Source organism: Diachasma alloeum, unplaced genomic scaffold (genome assembly GCF_001412515.2).
Source record: "Diachasma alloeum isolate Michigan unplaced genomic scaffold, Dall2.0 Dall_scaffold_00829, whole genome shotgun sequence".
Classification (NCBI taxonomy): domain Eukaryota; kingdom Metazoa; phylum Arthropoda; class Insecta; order Hymenoptera; family Braconidae; genus Diachasma; species Diachasma alloeum.
In genome coordinates this window covers 1-9,864 of record NW_021680956.1, presented here as the reverse complement: position 1 = coordinate 9,864, position 9,864 = coordinate 1, and the positions used below count along the sequence as shown (strand labels likewise).

Below are 9,864 nucleotides of genomic sequence, written 5' to 3'. Positions count from 1 at the left end.
AAAAAAAAATGATTCAAATTATATGAATTGAATGGTTTTACATATTCTTCGTTTTGTTCATATGTTCTTCTTAAATTCAAATGATAAATGTTAAAATTGGAAACATGTAGTAAAAAAATGTAGTATTATATTTAAATTTGAATTATGGCGGGCAACAAAAGTCGTGTGGAGTGTTGTTGAAAATAAGACGATTTTCATGAGAGAGCGCACGCCATTTCCGCTTCGTGAAATGTCGCCCTTTCCGGTTAGCCTCTGCTGAAGGAGAAACATTGGCGTGCTTTGTAAAAACGTAATCAATTATGGAAGAGGAACAAATTAATTTTGTTCTAACGTCGGACGAGGAGTTCGATCAACTGGAAGTTGGAGATACACTTGTGTGAGTTATTTTTCTATTTTTATTGGAGGGAAATTAATTATATGAATATGAAAATGGGGGAAGGTTAGGATCCACCCTCCACGTGGATGAAAAAATTAATATCTGAAAATTATTCTGAATGGCATTGAGTTTTTCAAGGAATAATCAATGAAAATGAAAAATGGAAAAAAAATGAATCAAGTGAATAATTAAATGTTGTTCATTTTCAGCGATGTTACAGGTGCTATTATCCGCATTGATGAGCCCAGGTTGAGGGCAAACGTTACTCGGTCAGCCAATCACCCGTATCGTTGCATCTTTTCAAACCTGTCGAACCGTTTGATAAGAATTCTTTTCTGGGGAAGGAGAATCGCCGAATTTGAGGGTCGACTAATGCGTCAGGTAAGTTTTCTGAAATATTATGTAGTATGGAGTATAGAAAAATTGCGGAAATAGTGACCATTTCTTTTGTTCTAGAGTGTAAGGATTACGAGAGGCAGGGTCAATGTAGCTAATCCCCTATATCGTCGGGCTGAAGATAATTTAATGAGCATTGAGATTTTTATCCAGGCTCATAGGACGGTGTCAATTCTGGGACCTATGCCCCAACTCACCCCAGACCCAATTGAATATGTTACTATCAATTGGGATCAAATAGGTGAAGTGACTGGACCTGTGACCCTCACAGGCTATATCAAACTAGAATTTGCCAGTGTCATCACCAATAATTCCACGTACGGGAGTGGCATCCTCACGGATGCTGTGAAATACCGACTTCCTGTCTATGTGACCTCATTTGAGGCTAACGGAAATCCTGCATTGGGATCACACGTCACAATCAGGGGTACTCTACGCAGGAACGATAATCAGAGTATTGTTCTGCAGATACCAGACATGGCTCACATACATATTAAGGATGACATCTTAATGACTGAGGTTCAGATGAGGCAAGGGTTTCGAGTCTCGGGGCGAAACAGAGCTGCGACAACTCCCAATGAGAATACGCCCCCAATACGAAGATCTATTTCTGAGGTTGAGGACCCTACTAATGAGAGCGACACTATTTCAAGGCCAACACAACGTCCTCGACTGGATGGTGAAGGTAATAGTTCTGTTGATGATCAGTCAACCACCACAAGAATTCCAAATGTCATTGGAGCTGAAGTCGTTATCGAGGTAGAAACTAATAGAAGTCTTTAAGACATTTTGTTAACTTGTAGGATTATTTTCAACTCGAACACTCCTCGACTTTGATCGTTTGAATCCCTCATCAATACTCTTCAAGTTCATATTCTATGCTTTTAAGGATCAACATATCCTTAGAATTAATTTTTTTTTGTTTCTCTGAAGCTCAGCTTCTTATTTGTTCGATTTTTTTATATATGTATTTTGGTGACCAGTAAAGGGGAGAGAGGGGAAATGGACGGAATGCTTTTTGTCGCTTCTTCTCAGTTTCATTAAAAAATTAATAGAAAACTATTTTTTTGTATTTTCTCCTTTTTTCAGCAACAAAAAAAAAGAAAAAACATTCTATGAATATTTCAAGAATTCATAACATCTTGATTAATGTAAGAAATGATTATTGCCATTCCCCCTGCTCTCAATTAAAGACGAGTGAAGATGATGAACTGATTTTCAGTGTGGATCACTGTTTTTGATGTCAAGACTATGAATTAATGCTCTGGTCTATTTGTAATAGTCAAAGAATATTACATGCTGTGCTTACTTATAAGCGAAAGTTGATTATCGTACTGTGCTGTACTTATGAGTAAGAGTTGATTATTGTTAATTTTATAAGAACTTATTAATAGACAGGAGATTTGTTCTTTGGAAAAGCATGAGCACACCTGATCGAAAAAAAACATAACATAAGCAAAAAGATTAAAGATGAATTACAGTTTTTTAATGTCAAATCATTATGTTTCAAGAGTTGAAAAATTCGACAACTTTCTTCTAAAAAAAAATTGCAAATAAAAAACAAAAAAAAAAACAAAAAAAAACAAAAAAAAAACAAAAAAATGTAATTTTTCATCAGAAAAAAATGTAATTTTTTCTAGAAGAAAAATGTTTAAAGAAACAAAAATTGACTATTTCGAGATAAGTAATTCCTTTGAAATTAGATGAAAAATGATAATGTTTTTTTTTAGTTTCTATTATTTTAATTTTTTTTTGTGCTATTTGTAATAGTCAAAGAATATTACGTGCTGTGCTTACTTATTAGCAAAAGTTAATTATCGTACTGTGCTGTACTTATGAGTAAGAGTCAATTATTGTTAATTTTATAAGAATTTATTAATAGATAGGAGATTTCTTCTTTGGAAAAGCATGATGAGGACACCTGATCAAAAAAAAACAAAGAAGATATGATGATGACAATTTTTATTTCAATGATTATCACTGCATGAGAAAAACTAAAAGTTTCTGAAGAGAAAACGATCAAAAACAAAAATGCTTTAATCATAACTTTTGTTTAAAAAAAGCAACAACATAAGCAAAAAGGTTAAAGATGAATTACAGTTTTTTAATGTCAAATCATTATGTTTCAAGAGTTGAAAAATTCGATAACTTTCTCCTAAAAAAAAATTGCAAACAAAAAGCAAAAAAAACAAAAAAAACAAAAAGAAAACAAAAAAAACAAAACAAAAAGACAAAAAAAGGCAATTTTTCATCAGAAAAAAATGTAATTTTTTTTAGAAGAAAAATCTTTATAGAAAAAAAATGGACTATTTCGAGATAAGTAATTCCTTTGAAATCAGATGAAAAATGATGTTTTTTTTTAGTTTTTATTATTTTAAGTTTTTTTTTGTAATGCCAAAGGCAGTAAGACGCGATAGTATTATAATGTTAAAAAATGATTGAAAAGTATCAGAGTAATTAAGAAAAGCTCAAGGTGCTATGGATTGAGCGGATATATCTATCGAATCGTCTGAGATTCAATAATGTAAACGTCATGAGTTCGATGTAAAAGTGTCTAAAGTTTCAGTGATGAAGAGGTTGATTTTATGATGAAAACATTTAATTATTTTTTCATATTCTCAGAATTTAAATTTGTTGATAGACACATTTGCATCTTTGTCGTTATTAAAAGTAAGAAAATCTCAAAGAGCAACTACAAGACTGGATAGTCTGAGTCTGAACTCATATCATAATTATAAGCGTTATGTGTTCAATGTAAAACGTGTTCAACTTTGTCAATAATAAAAAATTTAATTTGATAATTAAACACTTAATTATTTGATATTCTAATAGTTAATTTTAATTTTTTAAGGCGTTCTTTTCTCCATTTATCTGATTGTGTTTCTTTGAAACGTTTTTTTTTGTTTTCAGTTTCAACGTGTTCTTGGAAATTGAAATTCCGCTAGAATTTGACTGTGATAGGTAAGGGGAGGTGAGGTGTTGAAAGTTATCTCAGTTCCCAAAAAATATATCAATATCCGGAAAAAAAAGAAATGTTTCGAAGAAACACTGAAATTACTGAAAAAAACGATTTTGAAATTTCCCTCCAATTTTAGAATTTAATTTCAATCGTGCCATATATGAATTCCCGATTGTGTAGTTCTCGAGAACGAACACACACGAAGTTTTACCGCGACTGAACCCGTTATTATACGCTCTAATCCTAACCTCAACAGGTTTATGACCAGTCATTCCGTGCAGTACATGGAACATATCGCTGTTACGCGCAAACACCAAGGTAAGTGAAGAAATAATTAAGAAACAAATTAAATTGAAGCTGTCGAAGATTAGTACAACATAAATTCATGATAATTTCAACACATGTAATGCAACGTCGAACTACAAAGTGTGAAAAATCGGTAAATTCTGTATTTTCAGTTGTCACAATGGACTTAATTTTCCACACCATAGAGTGAACAATTCCCCTCATTTTTTTTCACTCTAAACAGAGATCGACAATAAATCAATATTTCTTTATCAATAATTCATTACCAAGCTGATTGTCAATATTAATAATTTGATTTTCATTACTTCTACAGTCAATAATAGAACGAATCCGATATTTAATTACCATTTCGATTTCTAATTGAACAAAACAATTTTTTGATTTAAACAAATGTGTTTAAAAATTGGACAAGACGTGGGTGTGTGTGTGTATGTCGTGTTTTTAAATTGAATAATGAAAATTTCTCAAATATTATTATTGATCGATACGACAATAAAAAAATTCCTTATCTCAATTAGAGATCATTAGAGTACTCAAATAAAGACAATTTATCATTACCAATTGCTAAAATAAGTACTAATGAAATGCGAAAATATTACCGAAAATAATGTTGGTGCCGATCCCTGTCTCTAAATGATGACCCAATTATGTTTGTATATTCAAAATTATTAGATCAATGGAGTTTACAAACACGCAAGGGGACCGAGTAGTTTCGACAGAAGATATTAGACAGTATTGGACGTTACGTTATGCGTTAATAGTTTTGTTCATTTGTGGCAATTTCATTGGTAGTAACATTCCGAACGGATTTGTAGTTTCTATTTAAAAATACAAAACATATCGTATAAAAAATTCAAACAAATATTTAAAAAAAATTGAAATCAATTCATTAGTTTAAAGCACTCGCGAAAAACGATTTAAAAACAAATCGCTTTGTCTCACGAATTATCGAATCGATCACGTCGATCTTATGAGCAGTAATAGTCCTTATTATGACCTAGATTGTGATAAATTTTCAGATTTTTCTGAAGTTTTTTTAGTGAATTTATTAGTAACAATAAAAAATGATGCGTTTTATTCACTACTCAATAATTGAACATTTTCAGATTCCGATTCCGTCCATCAGACGCAAATAGACGTCATCGAGTATCGCCAAGGACTTTTGTTGAGAGAGACTTTACCTGAGGTGTTTCAATCTGATTAAAGAGAAGAGAAAATAATAAAGAATAGGTAATGTATTACGTGTATTACTTTCAATACATTAATATTTTCCATTAATTAAGTTTTGATGTATCAACTCATGGTCATTTCTATTTCAGGTGGAACATCAGCTGGCTCTCATCATCAATATACAGTAGATCATTGATCATTTTGCGAAGAAGAAATTTTTTTAGATATAGTTGAATATATACAGACCTCTAGATTATACAGACTATATAGTTGATACAGACCTTCAGATTATACAGTCTACACAGACACTATAGATTGTATTGAAAATACAAATAGAAATAGAATAGAAAAGAATAGACGTAAAACAGATATATAGATATAAGATAAAAATAGAAATAAGAAGAGAAATAATATCGGATTGAAAGAAATTTCGATTGAAATAGATAGACCTCTCATTTTTTGTACTATAATAGAAATCAAAGTGCTCTTGAAGAATAAAGAACAATATTTTCACACGAATTGTTGATTTTTCACCATCTATTGAATAATTTCTTTCATTTTGTTCGAATATTCATTTGCATGGGTGTTTGTGAGGGAAAACAATTTTGATTAAAAGCAGCTGTTATCATTAAATATCGCTGAATATTCATTCAATATGTCAAAAAGACCGGGGAAATCTCTCCCCGAATCCAAACAGAAACGAAAGTACAGATTTGTACATGATATGGCATATTCTGCAGATATCAATGAATTTTCACAGGAATCGCATGTACATGGTACTATCACTCCTACTTCTGAAAGTCAAAATGCAATGATTAATAAGAACGTTCCACGACCACAAGCATCAGTTAACGAACGAAGATCTGATTTGATTCCTAGGATCATCTCTAAATCACAAACATCTTCATTATCGCGAAAAGTTGACTCTGAACAACTTCACTCATTTCATGACCATTGTTATTTCCGTTCATCAATTTTTTCAGCACAGGAGACCAGTCAATCTAATATGAACGTTGCACGACAACAAATATCGCCCAACGAACAAAGATTTCATTTGTTTCCTAGGATCGTCACTGAACTGCAAATACTTTCACCATTTCAAGAAATTAGCTCCGAGCGATCTCGCACATTTCATGACCATTGTTATTTCCGTCCACCAATTCTTTCAGCACATGGAACCACTCAATCTGATATCCGGACAAGATGTAAGTATTTGTATGATGTTAGTAATTACACCACACCTCTCAATAATTCTTCAACGAATTCAAATTATGACTCGCATGTCAATGTGTTGCCTAATCCTGAACGTGAATCCCGACATGTTCAACCAGTTCTCAATAATGATCACTCAGGAATCCAGACAATTGATGTTCCACAGCATTATTTGGGCTCTATGAATGTCCTGTGTACGAGTTGCAGTGCAAAACACTTCCATGGTGAAAAAGTCTTACGAAAAACCACTTTCAATGATTGTTGTAGTCACGGTAATGTATTTCTTGAACCTCTACCGGAACCACCGCTCATTTTGAAACAATTATTCGATGGAACGCATGAAAAATCCCAACATTTTTTCCAACGGATTCGTCACTACAATAGTTCATTTTCATTTGCATCATTCAATGCCAATTTGGTTCAATTCAATAATCGACGATCTGGTCCTGTTTTAAAATTCGAGGACAAATATATTACCAAATCAATACAGCATTATATCCGACTATTGATGAATCTCCCAGCTATGGACAACTTTTCATTGTTGATCCGAATGAAGCTACGGAATTTCGATTAAATTCAAATTCCCATCTGAATAGAGAAGTTGTCCAAGCCATTGACGATGTGATGCGTCAACATAATTCCTTTGCGCAATTATATTATATGATGAAAGAAGAGTTAGATTTGATGAGGAATCAAAATAATGGTGAAGAACCAGAATTGCAACTCTTATTCACTCTAAAGAAAGGTCTTGATAAACGATGCTTCAATTTTCAACGCTCAAACGAAGTAGCCGCTGTTTTCTCTACAACGGCAGACGGTGACATTCCAGAATAGTATGTCACCATTCGTCCCAAAGATACTAAAGAATTACAGTGTTTAAGTACAATGGATCCCAATATTGAACCCTGGACTTATCCATTGTTTTATCCACATGGAACGATTGGGTGGCACATGAACATTCCTCAAGTCATTAAATCAAGAAGAGTTACTCGAAATGCATATTTCAAATATAGAATTGCCATCCGAGATGAACCAAATTATTTTCTGAGAGGGCGTCGTTTATTCCAGCAATGGGTTGTTAATAGTTATGTAAAAATCGAGAAAGATAAGATGAATTATTTACGAAGCATACAGAAAGAACTCAGAGTTGATTCGTATGAAGGTCTGATGGAATATTTGAAAAATCAAGCAACTGAATCAAATGCACGAATAAGAAAAATTTTCATTTTTCCATCATCACATGTGGGGTCACCACGTTACATGTTACAAATATATCAAGATGTAATGACAATTGTTCGAACATTTGGTAAACCTGATTTATTCATCACAATGACATGTAATCCAAAATGGCCTGAAATTACTGAAAATCTTGGTGATGGAGAAACTTCATCAGATCGACCTGATTTGGTAGCACGTGTGTTCGAATTGAAGAAAAATGAACTCATGAAAATGATTAGAGTGAAAAAGATATTCGGTGAGGTCCAAGCTTATGTTTATGTCATTGAATATCAAAAACGAGGTTTACCTCACGTTCATCTTTTATTAACTCTGAAGCCAAATTCAAAGATAACTACTCCACAAATTGTTGACAAATATATTTCAGCCGAAATTTCTGATCCCGTTGAAAATCCTCGGTTACATGAAATTATTAAAACTAACATGATTCATGGTCCATGTGGAGATTGGTGCTTGGATGAGAAAAAGTGCTCCAACAAATATCCGAAAGGATTTTGTGATCAAACAACTATGGATGAGGATGGTTATCCTCATTACAAACGTCCCAACACAGGATCTTATACTCGATCTGATGGATTCTCTTTCGATAATCGACATGTTGTTCCTCATAATAAACAATTGTTATTGACTTTCAACAGTCACATCAACGTGGAAGTTGTCTCGAGTGTAAAAGCGGTTAAATATCTATATAAGTACATCTTCAAAGGTCACGATGCCGCAGCTGTTGTGATTCAGAATCCTGAACCGAATCAGCAAGTAATTATAGATCACGATGAAATTACCAACTATATAGAAACTCGTTATGTCAGTCCCCCTGAAGCATGTGCATGAATTTTCAACTATGAAATGCATGGTAGAAGCCACTCCATTACACGTTTGCCAGTACATTTGCCAAATCAGCAAACCGTCATGGTTGATGATCTAGATAATCAAAATGCTATTCAAGCAGCATTAAACAAGGAAACTATGCTGACTGCATATTTTGCATTGAATCGTCAAGATCCCCAAACTCGGAAATTCACATATGAAGACATTGCTTCTCATTATACATGTAAGAAAGTTAATGGTAGACTTACATGGTGTGATCGCCGAGCGAAATTCAACGTAATCGGTCGGATGCATACAGTCAGCCCAACACTAACTGAGCTGTTTCACCTTAGATTATTATTATTGACAGTGAAAGGTGCACAAAGCTTTGATGATTTGAAAACTGTACATGGAATAACACATGATACTTTTGTTGGTGCATGCTTGGCATTGGGTCTGATTGAAGATGACGATGAGTGGAAAAATGCTATGAATGAGGCTGCAATTTGAATGATGCCTAACCAATTACGACATTTATTCATTCGCATATTGATTCACTGCAAACCAATCAAACCTGAGGAATCATGGGAAGAGTTTCAAGATATACTGTCACAAGATTACTCGCGTACCATGTCCCTACCAGAAGCTCGGAGAAAAGCATACATTCGAATAAATACTTTACTTATTCGAGAGAATTCAAGTCTTTCAAACTTTCCATCTATGCCTCAAATCATGGAAACAGATAGTACTGAAGATGACATGATGCCTGGTGATCACCTTGCTATCGGTACCGCGCAGTACCGAAAGCTCAATGAGGAACAAAAGGAAATTGTTGATAGAATTTTACAAAAAATTCATAACGGATATTCTGACAATGAATCATACTGTTTCTTCGTTGATGGTCCAGGTGGGTCAGGAAAAACTTTTCTTTGTACACCTTTATATCATTTATTCCGGAGTGAAGAGAAAAACATTTGTACCAGGGCATTTACCGGGATTGCAGCTACATTATTACCCAATGGAAAAACACTCCATATCACTTTCAAATTACCACTTGCGCTTTACACTGATTCATCCCCGACTATAAAAGCTCAATCGAAGAAGGCACAATATCTTAGGAGTGTTGATTTATTCATTTGGGATGAAGCACCAATGGCACCACGACATGTATTAGAATTAATAAACAAGACTTTGAGATACGTTATGAACAATGATGAACTCTTCGGTGGAAAATTGATGCTATTAGGCGGAGATTTCCGACAATTGTTGCCAGTAAATAAAAATGCAACACGTAGTGAATTAGTCGATTTATCGATTAAATATAGTCACCTATGGCCATCATTTTTGCAGTTTTCCCTCACTCAGAATATGCGTACACGACCAGAAGAAATCGAATTCACAA

General features: G+C 33.6%; 1 protein-coding gene and 1 long non-coding RNA gene across 2 annotated transcripts; both read left to right on the top strand.

Annotated features, from left to right (window-relative positions):
• Positions 1 to 39: 39 nt before the first annotated feature.
• LOC107044873 lies at positions 40 to 1,792 on the top strand. Its single transcript, XM_015266930.1, has 3 exons — positions 40 to 376; positions 586 to 757; positions 833 to 1,792. The coding sequence occupies exons 1-3, from the start codon at positions 300 to 302 to the stop codon at positions 1,553 to 1,555; spliced, it is 972 nt and encodes a 323-aa protein (XP_015122416.1). The 5' UTR covers positions 40 to 299; the 3' UTR covers positions 1,556 to 1,792.
• A 2,158-nt stretch (positions 1,793 to 3,950) lies between these two features.
• LOC107044874 lies at positions 3,951 to 5,720 on the top strand. The gene is made up of 3 exons (XR_001461380.1): positions 3,951 to 4,049; positions 5,144 to 5,267; positions 5,357 to 5,720. It is a non-coding gene; the product is annotated as an uncharacterized LOC107044874 (long non-coding RNA).
• Positions 5,721 to 9,864: the final 4,144 nt, after the last annotated feature.

Bases quoted from the DNA above. Each gene is read 5' to 3' on its own strand.
- LOC107044873 (XM_015266930.1), top strand. From the start codon at position 300: ATGGAAGAGGAACAAATTAATTTTGTTCTAACGTCGGACGAGGAGTTC. The intron at 377-585 runs GTGAGTTATTTT...GTTCATTTTCAG, and splicing joins GAAGTTGGAGATACACTTGT to CGATGTTACAGGTGCTATTA. The intron at 758-832 runs GTAAGTTTTCTG...CTTTTGTTCTAG, and splicing joins AGGGTCGACTAATGCGTCAG to AGTGTAAGGATTACGAGAGG.